The sequence below is a fragment of the Chiloscyllium plagiosum genome, chromosome 36, assembly GCF_004010195.1.
Source record: "Chiloscyllium plagiosum isolate BGI_BamShark_2017 chromosome 36, ASM401019v2, whole genome shotgun sequence".
In the NCBI taxonomy this organism is placed as follows: Eukaryota; Metazoa; Chordata; class Chondrichthyes; order Orectolobiformes; family Hemiscylliidae; genus Chiloscyllium; species Chiloscyllium plagiosum.
In genome coordinates, this window is record NC_057745.1 from 13,459,103 (window position 1) to 13,480,982 (window position 21,880).

At 40.5% G+C, this 21,880-nt stretch overlaps 1 protein-coding gene across 4 annotated transcripts in view; it reads right to left on the reverse strand.

Annotated features, from left to right (window-relative positions):
• Positions 1-10,368, reverse strand: part of sema6dl (sema domain, transmembrane domain (TM), and cytoplasmic domain, (semaphorin) 6D, like) — a 294,450-nt gene extending 284,082 nt beyond the window's left edge. For 2 of the 4 annotated variants that reach the window (XM_043677349.1, XM_043677348.1), the window contains exon 1: positions 10,319-10,368. In XM_043677349.1, coding sequence (XP_043533284.1) covers positions 10,319-10,353 — 35 coding nt within the window. In that variant the 5' untranslated portion in view covers positions 10,354-10,368. The remainder of the gene's footprint in view (positions 1-10,318) is intronic. The other 2 variants (XM_043677350.1, XM_043677352.1) reach the window with 2 other exon arrangements.
• Between the last annotated feature and the right edge of the window lie 11,512 nt (positions 10,369-21,880).

The following is a 21,880-nucleotide window of genomic DNA, read 5'->3' on the forward strand; positions in this document are numbered from 1 at the left end:
GAGAGCTGCTAATTGAGCAAACCGAAGTCTTGAACCTGTACAGTCCATTGTAACAACTTTGAATAACAAAACATCACAGGTTCTAATTAAACTGGCTTCATGGTTCTTTCAAAATCTGACTGAACTACCAATGAAAATAACCAAAATATCACATGAGAAACACAAACGCATGAACTCCAAATTTATCTTTTACTGAGGATGACATCAGCCTTAAATCCCAATTATTCTACAATACTGGTTGCAGTACATTAAAACAAAAGACAAATTTTCATCTTTCTGTTTGATAATTCCAATGATGTCTATACAAGAAGTGGAATAGGATTCTGATAAAAGCTAAAAGGCTCCATTGCAGTCCTGCAGAACATATTACTTTTGTACAATTTTACTGTAATTCATGTATCATTTTCAACCTTAACGCAATTTTTAAAAAAAAATCAAATCCATACATTGTGTAGTCTGCCATAGTCAGGGCTGTGGTTAGTTACATGTCTATAATCTACCCCATATCTGCTGTCTTACTGATGTAAAACTTCTTTGTTGCTAGTTGCATTTAACATTCACTACTTACAATAATAACCTATAATTTGCAAGTGCTGAATGTCTTGTTAAACACTGAAGCAATTACTAAGGTATTACCCAGAAAGGCAGTAAAAATACGACAAATCCAGCTTTTCATTTCACAAATAAAAGATTCGGTTTTCTTTTCAAATTCAAATGTCTGATGATTTCTCCCAGTTTTCTTTTTCTGTAGAGTTATGCAGATGCCTTGCTATTTCAGGAAAGTGGGCACTCATTACTACACTTTGGAAGATGCAAGTCACATAAGCTCTTTCCCAAACAGAGGGCATTCATTTCGTTAATGAAAGCAACAACCTAAATTTTGTGATGATCCTCATTGCTGCTGACCTTGAAGAAAGTTGTCCACAAAGATCTAGCCACCTTTCTTGTGTGGATTTCACATTTCGTACATTAATATAATTCTGGCACAATCTACAGGTGATCTCGGGCATGCAGTGATAGAAATATCAACACAAATTGAAACAGCCAATGACACTGAAGAATTCTCACAGACAGGAAGTAACAAGCAAGTATTATCATCTATTTGTAAATTAACAGAAACTGCAATAAAAATACAGATAGACACATGGATTAAGGTAGAATCTTAAATATCACAACAAAGGAAAAATACTTTTTAAAAAAATTTGAACTTTATCGTCATGGAAAAGAGAAATCTCACCTTTCCCGAAAGCAAATTATCTTTTTTTTGAAGACCACTGGGGTTGTTCAGCAATAATTATGACTTAGTATGCCATTAAAAACACAACTGTACCTCATTCAAAGTTTAGCCTTTTCAATTATTTTACTGTGGGATTAACAAAATCAAAAGCAAAAGTTCACATCAAATCAGTGACTTCTAATCCACTTCCACTGTAAGAACTTTGACATCAGCACCACATTGGAAGAGCAGGGTTTCAGAAACAGGGACTTCTGGAGATGTGCACTTAACTCTGCATGTGTGACATCAGAAATTTGTGCCAACTTCACAAAGTCATGACGGCAACAACAACTTCAGAATCTGAGCCATCGGCTTATGTTTACTCACAAGCTTGATGGACCCACAGACGAGAGAACAAGCAAAAAAAAATCTCTCAACCATTTTAATGTCCAACATTGACATTCCTGCCAATACAACTCTCCCATGCATATATTAACGACGAAACAACAGAGACAAGACTTCAAACATTAGCTTACTAATTATAAATAGCTTAAAGACATTGTGAATCAGGCACGATATAAATGTCCTCTCCTTTTAACATAAAAAGGCCATTTCTCATAATGAAGCTTCTGCAAGGAGCCCCAGGATCATGTGTTTCGAATACTGTAAGCTGGTGAAATGTTTCAGACATTTCCTGGCATCCTTTTGGAAACTGTTTCTTAAAAGGCTATAAAATACCAATCACTTTACTGATTGTAACGAGGTCAGCCAGGTGGAACTCACAGGATATGAGTTTCTGATTGGGGCTATTAATTTGGTCTGATCAGGGAGCCCTGGCTGACAGCTATAAACTGGAAGCTCAGAGGTTCTGTTCATTCTGAGGGCTGGCTCTGAGGAAGGCAGACCTGTGTCCAGTACAGTACTGTGCCCGTGTAAATAAAGGGTGACTTGGTGATGGAATACCGGTCTCTGTGGAGTTATTTTATGTTGTGGAAGTTATTTTGATCTAAGATACTACAGAGGACTTGTGAACCCATCAAACGTGGAGTTAGGTCAGAAACAAGTCAAAAATGACTAAGCAACAGATCCTGCTTCAGAAGCTAAACAGCCTCATTCTGTCACTGAGTCATAGAGATGTACGGCATGGAAACAGAGCCTTCGGTCCAACTCGTCCATGCCAATCAGATATCCTAACCTAAACTAGTCCCATTTGCCCATATCCCCCGAAACGTTTCCCATTCATATACCCATCCAGATGCTTTTTAAATGCTGTAATTGTACCAGCCTCTACTACTTCCTTAGCAGCTCATTCCGTACACACCACCACCTTCTGCATGAAAATGTTGCCCCTTAGGTCCCTTTTATATCTTTCCCCTCTCAACCTAAACCTGTGTTCTCTCAAACTAGTCCCATTTGCCCATATCCCTCGAAACTTTTCCCATTCATATACCCATCCAGATGCTTTTTAAATGCTGTAATTGTACCAGCCTCTACTACTTCCTTTAGCAGCTCATTCCGTACACACACCACCTTCTGCATGAAAATGTTGCCCCTTAGGTCCCTTTTATATCTTTCCCCTCTCAACCTAAACCTGTGTTCTCTCATTCTGGACTCCCCCACCCCAGGGAAACGACTTTGTTTATTTACCCTCTCCATGCCTCTCATGATTTTATAAACCTCTATAAGGTCAGCCCTCAGACTCCGTCGCTTCAGGGAAAACAGCCCCCAGCCTATTCAGCCTCTCCCTATAGCTCAAATCCTCCAACCCTGGCAACATTCTTGTCAATCTTTTCTGAACACTTTCAAGTTTCACAACATCCTTCGGAGAGGAAAGAGACCAGAACTGCGTGGGATATTCCAAAAGTGGCCTAACCAATGTCCTGTACAGCCACAACATGACCTCCCAACTCTTATGCTTCCTACATTCTAAACATTTTAAAGCTTCAATCAATACAAAAAAAAGTAATAAAAATCTGGAACTGCTGTTTTTTAAAAAAAAAAATCATTTTCAGAAGCAATCTATTTTCACAAGAAATCCTGAAAAGCTATAGAAAATAAGAGTTAGATCTTCAGCAGTTTGACCTACTTCCTGTAGTCAGAAGCATAGGATGGTTTTCAGGTGATCCAACCTGGTTCTCTCATACCTTTTTTTTGAATCACACTGAACTTCATATTGTAACCAATTACTTCAGTAAGAGCAAGTGGAATATTCTATGAAGTTTTAAAATTTGCATTAAATGGTCTAGATTAGATTTCAAATTTCATGTGTAAATTATTCATGCAAATGGTTTTTTGCATCTGTCTAAATGATACAGTTGCCGTGTCCACAGCAACGCACAGTTCATATAGTTACCGGGTAGGTGCACCTAAATATGTTACAGGAGCAAATCAGTATGCATCTCTCACACATTCCTCTTCATATTCAAACCGCAGCAATTTAGCAATCTCGGGTTAAAGAAACCTCGCAAAAATCAAATAATCAAAACTTGTACCAGAACATGAGCAAATCATGAAAAGAGACAATTATAAATATCCAAGATCCCAGAGGATGAGCAGATTCAATATATATCTCTTTAGTTAGGTTCAGTTTTCACATTAACATTTTTTGAGTCTCCAAGAGTGCTGCTAGGCAATGAAATGAGTTCCTCTGGCATGAAAGTGAATGAAGCCAGTTGAGTGGCTGCTGACTCGCATATGATTTGTAAATTAGCAAAGGAAATAATCCTTGTAATGTGCAGGTGTAAAACCATGTTTCTCATTACCATACTGAAACCTGTTTCAACCATGCTGCAAATCAAATATTATAAAGCAGCTCTGAAAAGAGAGAGGCCACAACATCAGCAGACAAATGCGCACAAAGGAATCGAGCAAATAAGATAAATTATCTGCAAGTGGGGCACGATACCAGAATCAAAATTGGCAAGTGAGCAAAGGTTGTTGAATAAAATACCGTCAATCATTTCACAGCAGAACTGCTTTGATCTTCTTACAATTCCATTAATTTTTCTTTAAGGTGCCAGAAACAGAAAGATACATTTTCCAACAGCAGTGGAATATCATAAAATAGCAAGAGTTCCAGCTTAGTATTAACGTGGCTTCAGAGGATGTACAGTATCTGGTGCCCTCGTTTGGTGGCTCCTGACCTTGCTTTATCTCCTTCAAGCATTTCTTTTTATTTGTTACAACAGTTAGTTTGCTGGAGGCCGGTGTGAAGGAACACAAGATCAGACTGGGGCTCCGCAGTGAAGAGGCAGCAGCACATTTGCTCACACATCAATGGCTGCAGCTCAACACCAGCAAGGCTGTCACTCCCCAGTCTGATTTCCATGATCATCTTTGTCCAAAAGCAATCCTCGGGAGTGCAGAGAGAATCTGTAGCTCCTTCTTGTGCTCAGTAAAGGTAAGAGATGTCAATGCATTGGAATGACACACTTGCCCAGTTTTCGCTCCCTTTGGCAACAGCGGGCATTCATCATGGAATCTGCCAGCTCCAGAGTCAAGCATACTCCAAGAAAGTGCCATAATCCTAATTTCGAAAGAGAAGCCCCGCTGAGCCTGCGTGAACTTTTACTACTTTTTACAACAGGTCTCCTAAGGTTTCTCTGAATAAGACTGCCAAGTTAGAGCTGTATGTGGACTGGTTCTGAGCTGTGCTGATAACAGCTTTGAGCTGTAGGCTACAGATGCACAAGCAATAGCTTTAGTTTGAAGGTATACCAAAATCATTTCACAATAGATTCTTTCAGCAGTAGAAAGGAACTTTCATCCCATCACTCAGGAAAGCATTGAGAGGTGAAAGCCTTTCTTTAACTTGGAAGAAAATACACATATGATTAACAAAAAATAACATCAATTTAATTAACTTCTGAGAGAAATGGCGAGTCAAGTTACCCTCTCACTTTGTATGTGCTCCAAGGCAGTTTCATTAAAAATGACAGGTCATGCAACTTTCGATAGATTCGAGATCCTAACTGGTCCTCATGGCCACGATGACTATGGCTGTCCTGGTTGGGCAGCTTTGCTTTAGCTTCCAGGCTACTCTGATGTAGAATCTCTGTTTTCATACTACTCGTCAGTTACATCACATAATTGCCATACTCTCGAACCAGCCTCCCTGCAATTAAAGCCAGTTGAGATATGACTTTCTATCCATCTCCTCTGCAGAAGGTGGACAGTATCTGGAGAGACTTGGGGTGCACAATTTCCTACCACACAATATTGACAATATGCTGAGGAACTGAAGGGAAATATTTGCCTTTTAATGTCTCTTTATTAAACTCTCTAGTCAAAATAGTCTTCAACTTTAAATTAACCTGCCCCATTGTCTCATCTTTATCTTATCCTTTTGCTTTCTTCTGCTATTTTCTTTCTACAGCTTCATAAAAAGCACTGCTTTGCCTTGTATGTTTTCCGAATTGTGGTATTTTTTCTTCTGTTTGTGTTCTTCCTACAATTAGTTATTTTTCCCTCTTCATTATTAACTTGTTCCTCCTTACTTCTCTCTGTACTGTTGCCCTGGAAGGAAAGGCAGAGGTGAGACTCTATCTCTCTCACATGTTTTCTTTTACTTTCTGTTCATAATTTTCAATATTCATTGTTTTGAAAAACCATCTTTCCCAACTTAAGGACATCCTAAAGCACTTTGCAGCTGATGATGTACTTTGCGGAATGACAGACACTGGTGTGAGCTGTCGCCAAATTGCACAAAGTCCCAGCACAGCAAAGGTGATAATGGCCAAATGATTTGCTTTTGTTAGACAGGATACTGGGGATGACTCCCTTGCTCAAAATAGGACCACAGCATCTTTACCTCCATTTGAGGGGTACTCGGTTTAACACCTCATCTGAAAGCTCGTACCTCTGACAGTGCAGCATTGTTTCAGTACTACATTGGAATGTCAGCGTTGATTGCTCGGCTCAACTGCTGAAGCGGCACTTGAAGGTCTTTCTGACTCTGGAGGATGCAAACTATCGAAAGACGAGATATATTTTTCTTCATTTTTAAAAAATACTAAAGTATATTTCAGAATTTTACTTCAATTTTGTAATTTATAGCTACTTGCTATTTGAATTTCAGGCTGACACCATTTTACCCAACATGTCTTTTGATATTATCTATTTCCACTCTTTGCCTTTGAATTCCAATTCCACGCAGTGTCCAGTGTTACTAGAATTCCATCCTGAGCATACAAATGGCCTGAAACAAAGTTTACTAACACATCTAACTCACAAAAAGGAGGAAAAAAACAAAGCACTGAGGGATACCACTTGGGTCATCAATATTCACAATAACTACGTGCACTGCAAATTGTGAAGAAGAAACAACATTTGCTTGGAAATTCTGGCTTAGTCAGAGCTATCAACACAAAATAAATCTCAGCAATAAGATCTTCAATCATAAGGCATTAAACAGAGGTGTCTGTTTATACTATAAATACGGCAAAAAACCGCAGGCTATTTTTCTCATTTAGACTGCAGGGGATATGCAAGGATCACTAATGTATTCTTCTTTCATCTATAATGGCTTACTTGGAGCTTGGCAGGGATCTTTAAAGCAGCAGTGACCACAGCAATATTGATAAAATAAAGACAGAAAAGGCTTTGATGCACAGATGTGGAGAAACGTTAGGGGACTGGCATGAGACACAGATCAGCTATCAGTCAACATTTCTTTTCAGCTCCGCAGGTCTGCAAGAGATGCTTGAACAGCCTTCCAGATATGGGTCACCAGTCAAGTTTTAAGCAAACCTGGGCTTTATAGATAACATTAAGAGTTCTTGTTACTGAAATGAAAGGGGAAAAGAAAGAAACAAAGCTTCTGCTAGCCTGAGTTAGCAATCAAAGAGATTTCAGAGCTTCAGTTGAGGTTAGAAGAGATTCTGAAACCAAGAATATCAGGAGATGAAGAAAGACTGAGGCCAAACATTTCCTTGGTCTGTCCGTGCTCCCCTTCAGTAACTTGGCCTGAAGTGCAAAAGAAATCCATTTGTAGTTTCAGAGCGGAAAGTTTGAGCTTGAGAGCCGAATCATTAAAAATCTGGATTTCCAGTAACAGAAAGAATCAATGGCCAGCTAATTGCGATATCTATCCTGAAATTAGATTCACCAAAAGTCACATTTGTGTTTTAAATAACTCTAAACATCTTGAAGTGTTAATGATGCTGGACAACAGTGAATTCTGTAATGAGAGTAAAAAGGATTGGCTGCAAAAAGATTAGTTACACTTAAGGGAGCCCCAAGTCCCAAGCTCTAAGTATTCGACCCTGATTCATTTCTTCTACTGGTCATCCCTAACCTCTAATATATATCTCAGTTGTCTAATGGATCAAATTTAACCAATCAGAGCAATAATGCAGAAGGAAATACCTAATCAATCAGGTGGGCAAACTTGAACTGTTTGGGGTTTATTTGCCTTTCTACATCACATTAAATCAACTTGCCTGATCAAACATCTTTACCCTGCAATTTCACCCAGATCTGTATGAGCCTAGCTGGATGCTGCTTGTTGTTGGTGTGCACTATAACATGGGCTGTAATCCATCAGCAATCTTGCACATCTTTCTATTGACATTAAATGATAGACAATAATAGCAGGTTGGGCTTGGATATTGGCCAGAGTTCTGTAGCCCACGTGTTAAAAATTTCCCAGGCTTTACAGGTGAAATGTTCACATTTACTCCTATTAAATTGTTTTAAAGACTGACAATGTGATTAGACAGTCAGATCACTGAATGCTTTCGCAGTGTCCTGAAAGTTTCTGCATTATTAAAAACTGAGGGAATGAGAAGACACTTGGTGATATTCAACTGCAACTACCAATTAGGTTTTTTTTGGATAAGAGAGGGGAAGTGAAACTTATGGCAGGTGGTCTTCCAGAGACAGTTTATTGAAGGAGATGTAGCCTAACCTCTCCATTGTCAACCAGTAAAACCCACCTGTTATTTAGCTGTTAGTCTGTGTATTCCCTTCTGAAGTGAACCCTAAATGTGGATCTGCCTGGAGAGTCAGCCACAAAAGGCTGTGGCAAATAAAAGTCACATCATAGTAACAAGGTGGTTCCTAAATGTTACAATTAACCCTCAATGTTTGGCAGAAATCATTTTACCACATCAAAGTCTTCACAAATTCAACAATTGATCTTATTTTGATACCAATGTTTTACATGAAATACATCAACCATATGCTGAGCTTTAGCACCTTCACAGTTAATTATTCTCAAGAATATACTGGTGAATATTAATAGCCTAGATTAAATAGGAACAAATTTGATTGTGCAGCCCTATAATAAACAGTGAAATGTTTTCATCTCAATTGTACAGGAACAATATTGCTATTGATACAGGTGGTGTTTACTGGAACTGTGTTATGAACACAATTTAATAAAAGGAGATAACACTCGAAATATGTGAAGGGCAAATATTTCACATGGTAGCTGTAACAATCACATTAATTACAGAATAAAGATAAACATTTCCATATATTAACACTGCCATCCCTAAGCATTTATGATGCAAGGTTCGAATCTTTCAATCTTGTATTTCTAAATTAAATTAAAATCTTCAAAATAACAACACCTCTATCTACTGTGTTGTACTTATAAGACACTTTTAGTTTTATGCTGAATATTTAGAGTGTACAAAAGGGGCATTTGACTGAAAACAAAGTGGGGCTGTGAAAAGAGCTTCCACTGAGCAACACAGGTCATCTGTTTACTGTGATTAAAGATTCGGTGACATAATCCTAGCTGCACAGAACACAACTGTGTAAACACAGTTAAACTGTGTATCGGGCATTTCATCGAGATATCCGAATGAACAGCAAGAATCTTTCCCATAGAAGACTGCCCCTTTCCCCAAACTCCCCTAAATTCTGTGTGACACTAAGAGTACAGTAGCATGTGGAATGATGAGGATCACATTCACGTTTTTTTTTGTTAACGCAAGATAGGAGGCGACGGTGTATAAGTGGCGAACACGTTGATGTAATGGTAATAACTCAGCGCGTACTGTAGCTGTAATAGCACCTGTCAGAATGTTAATGCGCAGTTCAGAATGGGTTTGGTCCCGACACCAAAAAGACCAAGCGTGATTTATTCTGGCTACCCAGAGATCTCCAGACACAAATCACAGCTGCATCGAGATTATGGCGTGAGGGAAATTAAATTAAAAGGGTAAATAAGACGCAGGAACACTCATGAAAGAACATTCTTTTTAATTTTCATCTTGCAAAGTATTAAGATAATCAGCCCCTGAGGAATGAACGCGAGCGTGACCACAAATTGATAACGGGATGAATATATTTTCTATCACCCTTTCCCATCCCAGGTTCCTGGAGTGGGTGAACAAGTGAAGGGGGCTGATTTCAGTAAAGTGGAACCAACAGTGCAAACTGCTCAGGGTGCAGCACTCCAGGGAAAGTATATATGAACAAAGGGAGGACGGTCTGACTTCAATTTCTCTTTGCCTTGCGCCTGATTTTGAACAAAAAAAAGTAAGAGAATAAAATGAGGCGGGGTGCATGGTGCCGGTCTAGGCGAGTGGGAGCAGAGATTGCCAACAGTCAGGGCATAAGGAGCAAGCAATCAGTGTGAGTGGGGCTGAACTCTGGATAGGAGCCACGGAAACGGGGCTGGAACCAGCAGCTCCCTGCCCCAGTTATTGTAACAGCCTCCCCAACCCCGTTAAAACACCGGGAGCCGGTGAGAGCTATAAACCATGCAGGGAACAACCAGGGGAGGGGAGGCAAGGAGACAGAATGCATCATTTGCTAATGAACTATCACTTAAATATAATGGCAGTAAAATACAATCACGGAGTCACACATTATAAATATCAATATCTATAAACACATACAATAATTACAGCTAGAAATTGTTTGGGTTATGATATCCAGACTAAACACCAACCCCTCCTCCCACGCACACACACAAGAAAGCATCAATATCAGAGTGAACAGCAGTGATTCAAAACCCACCCAAGACCCACTCAAATAAAGCTGAGGGGGGAGAAACTTAGGTGAAAGTCAGGATTGACCTGACAGCTTACATAATAGTTGCTGCTAAGGGTGAAAAGGGAAATGGAAGGTGTACAAAAGAGGACTTACTTGAGAGAGATGCTGAGAAATGTTGGAGAGCACATACACACACAGACAGAGAGGGAGACAGAGGGAGAGAGAGACACAGAGAGAGAGAGAGAGGAACAGCGTCCGATCCGGGTTGGAAGCGAGCAGCCGGGGCGGAGGCTGCTGTCCAGCCCAGGATACGCTGATTGGCAGCTCCCACCCCTGCCCTTGACCAATGGGGTTGCGGGGGTGGGCCGGATTGTGTCCAGGGGAGCGGGCACAGAGGCCGCTGATTGGACCCAGCTCCCGGGCACCCAGTGTTTCCCGCCAACACCCTGAGGGGGTGTTCCGCCCCGGCCAGAGGGAGGGAGTGTGTTCCAGCATCACTCTAATCTGGAATGTGTACATCCTGGAGAGCAGCCTTTCCCACTCACACACACTCACTCACCGTGACCCCGAGCTGTGCACAAAGCTGGGGCAGTGCCTTTTACACAAGGGTCGCCCGCGGCAGTGAGATGATACCTGTGTCGTTCCTCTGGTGATGTTTTTTTTTCCCCAGGGGATCTACGGTGATTCAGATCTGATCAATGCAGTCAGGAGGGTGGAGGCTCCAAGCCTGGGGAGGGGGGTGGTTGCCTTGGTTTCCCCAGCCTCTTGTTGAGTGAAGCAGCTGCCTCCACCCAGTCAGTGGCCCCGCTCCCGCCCTCTCAGTCTCTTCACTGCAAACGGGTTAACCTGATGAAGAGCTGCACCGTCCTGTTTTGTTGTTCTGTCCGATTGACATATTGCATTTACCTCCCAGGCAACATTCAAAAGCACCATTCGGTTTTCTACCGCCTGAACAATGAGCTCCCCCCAACTTCCATCCGTCATTCGGGATGTTTGACTGTGATATTCAAGTCAATATCTTCCCCAATCGTTTGTCGAACAGGATTTGTAAACTCTCAGTGGAGACTTTCCATTGTATAAATCTCGAGATCACCTGCTGTTGGAATTTCTTCCCTCGCGGTCTGTTTAGAAATTACACCTTTATATTAAGACGGAATGCAGTCCGCTGGTTGATCTTTTGAACTCCCCACATCCTAACATATTGTCTGTTTCTTTGAGAGTCCAAAGCCTATGACCAGCTCCTTGACTCTGCCACCCCTGTTCATTAACCCGTTAACGCGAATTATGGAGAAACGCTGTAGGTACCAGCCTTCCACGTATATGGTCTGGTACAAAACCTGCAGTGACGGAACACAGACGAAGCCCATGTCCCATCTGAAATGAAGCACCAGTTATTATGTTGCCTGACTACTGCCATGCTGAGTTTCTATTTTAGAAATCCTTGGGAATAAGACATACTTTTCCACACGTTGCATTGCTGAGACCACGTGATCTGCAACATCAGATAGTCTTCAATTTATAAACAAGATTGTGATCAATTGTATCTCTCAAGTGCTGGTTTTCGGCATTAAACTGATGCAAATACATTCTGGGATGGTGGGATTGTCCTATGAGAAGAGTTTGGGGACTGGGGAAGATCAGTCGTCAAGTATATTAAACATAGAGATGGACAGAATTCTAAATATCAATGACGTAAAAGGAAATGGAAACAAAAACAAATTGCTGGAAAATCTCAGCAGTCTTGGAGGATCAGTTGAGAGAAATCAGAGTTAATGTTTTCGGTCATAGAATCCTCACAGTGTGCAAACAGGCCAATTGGCCCAACAAGTCCACACTAACTCTCCGAAGAACATCTTGCTCAAGTTCACCCCACTCTGCATTTCCCATGGCTAATCCACCTAACCTACACATCCCTGGACACTACAAGCAATTTAGCATGACCAATCCACCTAATGTGCACATCTTTGATCTGCAGGAAGAAATCAGAGCACCCAGAGGAATCCCACAAAAACATGGGGGTGAATATGCAAACTCTATATAGTCACCTGAGGCTGGAATTGAACCCAGGTCCCTGCTATTGTGAGGCAGCCATGCTAACCACTGAGCCACCATACCCTTTCTCAGCACTGATGGTAGCTAGGAAAATGTCAGTTTATATGCAGAAGATAGGGTGGGGGCAGGGAGTAAGAGGTAAATGATGGGTGGAGATAGAGCCCAAAAAGAGAGAACAGTTGGACAAACAAAGTAGTGGATGAATATCTGGCTGGAAGGGTGAATAGCTATTAATGGGGACTGTTAATGGTTAATAATGGGTTGTGTGTAATAGCTGACTATGTGTCAACAAGGTCTGGTATGTGGAGGAGATGGTATCTGGTAAGGACATGGGAGAGCTCAAGCCCTAAAGTTATTGAATTCAATACCAAGTCCAAGTGGTTGCAGCATCTGCAAGTGGAAGATGAGGTGCTGTTCTTTCAGTGAGCTTCACTGGAGCACTGCAGCAAGCCTGAAACAGAGATGTTGGCCAGGGAACAGGGTGGTGTGTTAAAGTGGCAGGTAGCTGGAAGCTCAGGGTCTTTTTTGTGGGCAGAACGTAGATGTTCTGCGAAGCGATCACCCATTCTACGCTTTGCTTCTCTATTGTAGAGGAGATCACATAGTGAGCAGTGAATGCAGTAGACTGGAATTGTGTGAAGTGCAGGTAAAGCGCTGCTTCACCTGGAAAGTGTGTTTGAGCCCTTGGATACTAAGGAGGGAGGAGGTAAACAGACAGGTTTTACACCTTCTGCAATTGCAGAGGAAGGTGCTCTGAGGTGGTGGGGTGGGTAGGTGATGGGAGTAAAGGAAGAGTGGACCAGGTTGTCTTGGAGGGAACAATCCCTGCGAAACCTGACTAGGGAGAGGAGGGGCATATCTGTCTAGTGGTGGCATCTCGCTGGAGTTGGTGGAAATAAAGATAATGTAGTGGAGAAAAAAATTAAAGTGGATGATCAGCCGTGATCATATTGAATGGTAGAGCAGACTTGAAGAACTAAATGACCTGCGATTGTTTCTGTATTCTAATGCAGTCTACCTCATGTATCATGTTGGTGAGTGCCACCTTTAGTCATTTAGACTGCCACTAGTAATAGATATCAGACCAATCATTATGCAGATCGATGAGTCACTTAGGTTTCGCAGGCAAACAGTTAACAATCTAGTAAATTCTAAAGAAACTATAGGAGGCTTCCACCAAAATTGGGGAGTTAAATGCAACGTTATCATTGCCTGGCAGGAGTTTCTGGGAGTAATTAGGAAACATGGCAGGGATTCATCCTGAGGAAAAAAAAGCATGGTACAGGGAGGATGAGGCAACCATGGCTGATGAGGGAAATCAGGGATAGAATAAAAGCAAAAGAGACAGCATATAATATGGCAAAGTGCAGTGGGAAACCAGAGGATTGGGAAGCTTACAAAGGGCAACAAAAATAAATAAGCAGGAAGCAGATTAAATATGAGGGTAAACTAGCCAATAATGTAAAGGAAGGCTGTAGGAGTTTCTTTCGATATGTAAAAGAGGAAAAGGGAGGCAAAGTTGGACATTGGATAGCTGGGAAATGATGCTGGAGAGATACTAGTGTGGAACAAGGAAATGGCAGTGGAACTGAATAATTACTTCACGTCAGTCTTCACGGTGGAAAACATGAGTAATATCCCAAAGACTCAAGAGAGTGAGGGGGCAGAGTGGACTATGGTAGCCATCATTAAGGAAAAGGTGTCAGAAAAACTAAATGGCTTGAAGGTGGATGTGGTCCGGATGGACTACATCCCAGAGTCCTAAGGGAGATAGCTAAAGAGATAGTAGAGGCATTAGTGGTGATCTAGGAGAAAGTGAGGACTGCAGATGCTGGAGATCAGAGCTGAAAAATGTGTTGCTGGAAAAGAGCAGCAGCTCAGGCAACATCAAAGGAACAGAAGAATCGACGTTTCAGGCATAAGCCCTTCTTAGTGGTGATCTGTCAGGAATCGCTAGAATCAGGGAGGGTCCCCAAGGAGTAGGAAAATGCTAACATGACACCCCTGTTGAAAAAGGGAGTAAGGCAAAAAACAGAAGATTACAGGCCAATTCGCCTAACCTCGGTCGTGGGTTAGATCCTGGAATCCATTGTGAAGGGTGAGATTTCTGAATACTTGGAAGTGTATGGTAAACTAGGGTAAAGTCATCATGGTTTCATCAAGTGGAGGTCATGCCTGACAAATCTGCTAGATCTCTTTGAGGAAGTAACAAGTAGGTTAAACCAAGGAGAGCCAATGGATGATATCTATCTGGGCTTCAAGAAGGCCTTTAACATGGTGCTGCACAGGAGACTACTGAGTAGGATAAGAGCCCATGGTGTCAGAGGTAAGGTGCAAGCATGGATAGAAGCTTGGCTGTCTGGCAGAAAGCAGAGAGTGGGGATAAAAGGGTCCTTCTCAGGATGACAGCTGGTAACAAATGGTGTTCCGGAAGGCTCAGTTTTAGGACCATAGCTTTTCACTTGACACATTAATGATCTAGATGAAGGAACTGAGAGCATTCTGGCTAATTTTGCAGATGGTACAAAGATAGATAGAGGGACAGGTAGCATTGAGGAGACTAGTGTGACTGCGTAAGAATTTGGACAGGTTAGGAGAGTGGATAAAGAAGTGGCAGATGGAGTACAATGTGAGAAGGTGTGAGGTCACGCACTTTGGTAGGAAGAAGAAAGGTATGGATTATCTTCTAAATTGGGGAGAAAATTTAGAAGTCTGAAGTGCAAAGAGACTTGGGAGTTCTAATCCAGGATTCTCTCAAGGTAAACTTGCAGGTTGAGTCAGTAGTTATGAAGGCAAATACATTGATGGCATTTATTTTGAGAGGACTCGAATATAAAGTCAGGGGTATACTTCTGAAGCTCCATAAGGCTCTGGTCAGACCACATTTGGAGTATTGTGCACAATTTTGTGCACCATATCTCAGGAAGGATGCACCGGCTTTGGACCGTGTTCAGAGGAGGTTCATGGGAACGTCGCCAGGAATGAAAAGCTTAACATATGAGGAACGTTTGAGGACTCTGGGTCTATACTTAATGGAGTTTAGAAGGATGTGGGGGATCTAATTTAAACTTACAGAATACTGAATGGCCTGAACAGAGTGGATGGTGGGAAGATGTTTCCATTGGTAGGAGAGACTCAGACCTGAGGGCACAGCCTTAGAGTAAAGGAAAGACCTTTTAAAACAGAAATAAGGAGTAACTTCTTCAGCCAGAGAGTGCTGAATCTATAGAATTCATTGCCAGAGAAGACTGTGGAGGCCAGGTCATTGAGTATATTTAAGACTGAGATAGATAGGCCCTTGGGTATCAAGGGGATCAAAGGTTATGGGGAGAAAGCGGAAGAATGGGATTGAGAAACCTACCAATCATGATTGAATGGCAGAGCAGAGTCAATGGGCTGAATGACCTAATTTCTGCTCATATGTCTTATGGTCATATGGAATTGTGAAACAGAAGGAATAGGAATGCTGCCACAGATTTCATGTTAATCTGAAAGTCATTGTCGGCTACTGTTGAACATGACTCAATCTCACAGACTATAGGAGATATGACACAACAAAGGCCATTCTGGGCTCAACCAATCCATGATAATGTTTATGCTCCACTTGACTCTTGTGCCATTATTCATTATTTAATCTATCGTCCCAATCCTCTTCTCTTCTGCCTTTTATACTACCCCCCTCCTTGTCCCTTGCTGAACTTATGGTAGGCCTGGACCTCGTGACCCCTCCATTAAGACACATTAGGTGCTCTTCCTATTGGCTGCACATAGTTTACCCAGTGCCCCAGTCACAATCAGTTGGTAGTAGAGCTCCACTTCCATGTGTCAGACGTAGTTTGTTTGGTAATACACCTCAACTCTGAATCTCCAGTCTCAAGTTCCACCTCAAGGCTTGAGCATATGATTAAGCAGTGGCTCCCAGGGCAGTACTGAGGGAGTCCTGTTTTTTTGGATGAGATATTAAACTGAGGCCTCAGTAAAATATTCCATGGTGTTATTTCAAGGATGAGTAGAGGAGTTATCCCAAATGTTCAGGCCAACATTTATCCCTCAACCAATATCACAAGAAACAGATTAATTGGCCATTATCACATTATTGTTTGTGGAAGTTTGCTGTGTGCATGTTTCCTGCAAAACTTTAACTTTAAATCACGTGACTCCACTCCAAGAGTAATTTGTTGGTTATAAAACACTTTGAATCCCTTGATCACGAGAAGCATTATATAAACATACATCTTTCTTGTGCTTTGGTGTGGTACTACATCAAATAAGTTTCTCCGAAATTATTGATATGTTTTCATCTGATTTAAAATGCAACCCAATTTTACGCCCAAATATCCAATGTTTGAATGACCTCATGATTTTTAACTATCTGGACTTTTAATTAAGGCTTTTGAAAGCATTGGGCTAAAATGTTAAAGGACTATATTTTTAAAACGCGATTTCCTTCATCAATAAAACACAACACTTCCATGATCTCACATCTGTTCAGTTGAGAGTTGATGAAAGATGGAAAACTGATTTCTAAACACTGCATGTACCTTCAATTATATGCATCTGAAGAGCATCCAAAATCACCTTACATTCGGTAGCAAGCAGAGAATTCATCACATCACTTTAGCTGTTTTTCTGTTACCAGACTTAATGAGCATTGATGGACTGCTGCAGTATCTCACAGCATCAGTCAGTATTTGTCTAATAATGCTGAACAGGCTGTAGCAAAACCATTTTCTTACCATGGCTTTTGATATTCTAGCTGACCATTATGCCCAGGTCCAGTCATGGTAACTGGAGGCAGATGTACTTTGCCGACTCCATGAGGTTTTTGCTCGCACAAGTAACTCACTGGTGAATCGTAACATAGGCCTCTCTGGGTCAAAATAGAGATGAACTCACTCGCGATAACTCTATTTGTGGTCTGGATCTTGAGAGATGTAATCCACATTTATCAAGACAATGTGGAATGAATTTTGGTGAGAAATTGAGATCAATATAGATGGCGTATTGTGGTGGCTGGTTAGAGGGTTGAGCTCATAGGCTGCAGGTTCAACCTTTGTACTGACCAATGTCCAGTGTTTTCCAGAAAGCTCTAACAGTGGTAAAAGTAAAATACTGCACATGCTGGATATCAGAAACACACTCAAAAAATACTGGAGGAAACTCAGCATCCCTACCAATTTAGGTTCAGATTCAGATTACTGGATTTGAAATGTTAACTCACTTTCAGTCTTCACAAACAATGCCACACTTACCGAGCTTCTCCAATATTCTCTGTGCTTGTTTCTAACAGTGAGTATGCTGAGTTTCTTAATCTAAGCAGTGGGCAACCATATTTGAGTCTCTGTCTGTCACTGAAAATCAGCAATGAATGCAGACCCAGGTTGATATTTGTGTCGCTGCTGCTGGATTCCTGTGACCCATTAGGGAACCATCTGGACTTCGTGTGATTGTGTAATGCAGGTGACAGGCAATCAGCAGCTTTATCCGCATCCACCCATCCCACGTTTTATATTGATCGGTCCACTGATTTCCCAGCACCTGTTTTCCACTCTTACTCAGAATCAAAAATACCCCATTCTCTTGCTTATGAGATGAGTAAGTGCAGCATAAAGCAGAGATTAAATATAACATTCCTGAGCTGAGCAACAATGTCGTAGCACCCTGCAGAAACAGAAAGTGCAGGAAGAACTCAGTGAGTCCAGCAGTATCTAGAAAGAAAGGAAAGCTGTTGACGTTTCAGGTCTAGTCCTACCTCAGAGCGTCTCCACAGAACGGTAATTTTCCATGGAGAGATAAAGGAAACATTCAAAAAATTCTCAAAAGTTGTTGTGTATTTCTTTAAAATGATAAATGTATGGTGTACATAAATATTCAAGGATATTGAGTAATGTGGTACTGAAGTACCTCATTAAAATGATGATTTGATGGGGTTGTCAGAAAAATAAATTCAAATGCTCAAAAATATGGAGCAATTAATCCCTTATTTTACATATAGGATATAGAATTTGGCAACCATCTCCATTTCTAAAAATACCAGACACATAATAAAAGTGTTTCAATAATTAATAGTCTTGTGAAGATTATTAAACACTAGGGACAAGTAACATGCTGATTGTTGGCATCATCAACAGTTGTGACTGCTACAAAGAAAGGGAGAAAATTCTCCACTCAAAATTAAAACCATATATATTTTGCTGCACCCATTTCTTCAAATCTTTTATTCAGTAGCCAAGATAAATCAGTTCTAAGATTTACTGTAAGTGATTTCAGCCCTCCCACATAAATGTTGGCAATTCCTTTATTATAACTTTGACAGGAGCTTACACTACAACCCAATGTAGCATGTACAACATACTATAAGTGAAGAGATAGAATCAGCACCAAAGCAACTTACTCACCTCTTAAACCCATAATGCTCTGCAAAGTTCAAACTGCATTTCTACAGCTAAAATAATGTTCTGCACAGAGCAGTGAATCTCTGCAATAAAAACCACAATCCTAATACCTCAGAAGATAAATTGGCATGCTGCAATAATATGAATGATAATGGCTACAGGTGTCTGTAATGTTAATAGGCCTTTACTTTTTAATAATAATCCAATGCAAAAAGGCAAACACAAATCAATCATCCTTTCTTATTGAAGTCAATTGAAAGACCAATTGATTGAGGTGTACGACGGCTGACTTGCTGTGGCTCATTGCGGGTTACTACTAAAGTTAAATTTCACCCCACTTCAATTTTTAATATTTCATTTCAAATTTCCCATGACTTTGTAACCCTAGTCCTGATTATTCTAATGTCCTCTCAAACTTCCTCCCAAGGTCCATCCTCTAAAAACTTGAGGTCATCCAAAACTCTGCTGCCCAAATCCTTCCTCATGTCAAGTTCCTTTCACCCATCACTCTTATCCTCCACAACTTACATTCCTGATCAGTCAAAGTTTTGATTTAAAAATTTTAATCCAGTCTTCAAAATCCTCCATTGTCTCACCTCTTACAACTCTGTTATCTTCTCCAGCCCCTCAATCCTTGAGATTTTTGTGCTTCTCTAATTCTGACTTGGAGCAACCCCTAATTTTATGGGTGCCAGTTGCTTTATCCTTAAACGCTGGAATTTGTTTTGTAAATCTGTCTTCCACCTATTTGTCAGACTTTCCTCTTCTCAAATGCTCCTTTAAGTCTGCTCTTTGGTCAAGTTGTTGGTCATCTGCCCAGATAGGTTGTAGCTCTGTGTCACATTTTGCTTATCATGCTCCTGAGAAGCATGTAGGACACTTTATTACATTAAAGATGCCATATAAATACAAGTTATCGTTGCTTTAGTAGCTTCTTTTCCCTTTTGTAGGATACAAGGGAGAGCTTTCTCAGGTTTTAGAATGCTTCCATGGTTCAAATGATCTAATAAATAATTCTCTGAACAAAATTTCAAATAGACTCTGTTTCAATCTGCAAGTCTTTTTTCAACATAGGATATTAGCAGGCAGTAAGTGTGAGTGAGATTTCTGGTTAGTCATGTGTTGACAAGAAAGTAGGAGCACTTTTCATCACTATCCATAACTTCAGACTACAACATGTATGCGAAAATACAATTGATACAGTAACTCAGACTTCCTGAATAAAGTGTAACATACACAATAGAATTTAACCTGACAATCCAGAAGGCACAGTGACCATTGGTTCAGTGATAATATTTGCCAGGGATTAGGTTTGGGCCCCATTCCAAACGACCATTGGAAAATGCAATTGAATCCTGTCTCCATGAAGTGGTTTGACATGGAACAAAGATCTGTGCATTTTATGAGTGAATACATTGTAAAGGGTAGGTGGAATTCTGTTACCTTGATTTGCAGTCCCCCTAACAGAATTTACTGTGAAGGAAAATCTAAGAGAAAGATCCCAGGAAACCATCTCAAGTTCCCTTTCCTTTTAATCAGCTGACAGTGAGGTTAGGATCTGTTCTAGGCCAGAGCACAATGGGTCATTTTATCAGGAATTGTTCCATTGTTGAAAACATCATTCTTTGAATATACCTTAGATCTATCTGAGCTGACAGTGTGGTTAGACATTAAAAAGATATTAACACACTATTTAAAGACTGACAAATAATTCTCCTAGTGTCCATCAGGTTTTTTACGATAGTGAATGCCACTCAAAATTGAATGAAAAGAAGTAGTCTCTATTGTTGCAGTGTAATATTTTAGCAATTCATTGAAGATATCCTTATATGTCACTTTTAATGAAATATTGCTGATTGGCTTTTAAGGATATTCACTCCTACGTTCATTCATTCACTATCAGTCTCTTGAATTGAGGATGATGCTCCCTTGTGGATGGCGGGGTTTAAGTGATTTGCTATGGGTTTGCCCTACTTTAGTTTTACAAGATCTTCCACAGTGAGGACATTGTTTCTTCATTTACACATTATACACTTAAAATAGCATAAATGTCGCTGTTGGGAAGTGGACCACGTTCGTGTCTCAGGCACTGATTATTTGTGTTAGTTATTATCAGGTCCTGCATAGCAGCATTAGATTCCCTAACTTTCTTCGAAATAATGTCCATTAAACCTGAACTCTTACTGCAACAGTGGTACTCTTTCCATTTACCACACCAGTTATCCAGTGGGCTTCTTAAGTAGGATTGCCTTTCTGTGTGAAACAAGGATACTTTGTGCAATAGGCCTATGCTATTCGGGAATTAATTGAGACTGTCCAAATTCATTCCACATTGCAGCTGATAAGTGCCTTCTCCTATGTAGGTACAGCAACTGTCCTATAAAATTTCAAAATAGACAACAAAAACATAAAAATCTACCTTCCCAAATTGCCACTATAAAAACTGATTGCATGAAAATGATTGGAAATGAAACACACATACTTATGTTGATTTTAAATTTTAATTCAAATTATATTGTATACTTGACTCAGGGTTGCATTTGTGCTGATAACAATGTTTGGTAAAGTAGAAAATGCAACACTGGGGTGACACTCTTCCACAGACAGAAAAGAAGGGTCGATGAGATGAAGAGACTGATTCAAGGTTAAGACCTGTGCCTATTATGCTCACAAGAGAGATAAATGAGACTTTTTTGGACTAAGCGTTAGTCCAAGGAAAGAAGCCAAAACCCATCAAGCTAAAGAACAACCTACTTTTAAATCCTCCCATCTTTATGGCGACCATTAAGCTATCTAAAATGTCCCTAAAACATTTATTTAGACTGCTAAATCTAATACAACAGATGGAGCAATCTAATCTTACAATACTAACTCTAGTAAGTATCTTCCTCCCCCATGAACAACAACTCTTCAACTCTTCATCCATGTCTCCTCTTTGTGATTAACATAATATATAATTTTAGTTTCAAAAAGATCATTCTTTGGATTCACTTGGCAAGGGCATGCCTTGCGTTTCTTAACCATCCCTAGTTCTCTTTTTAGGAGGTAGTGTTGGAAGTTTGATCTTAATGAGGATTTGGTTTACTTTATCTTCCACCTCTTTCCTCACCCAAACCTCTGAGGTGACTGTGAGGCCTCATCACCAAATCATACCATAAAGGTTCCCCTACAGCTCTGGCACTCCCCCTTCTTTTGAATGGCTTAATCCTTTCCACCCTTTGAATGTCTCTTTTAAATTTCCCATTCTCTTCTGCCCATTTAAGTACCA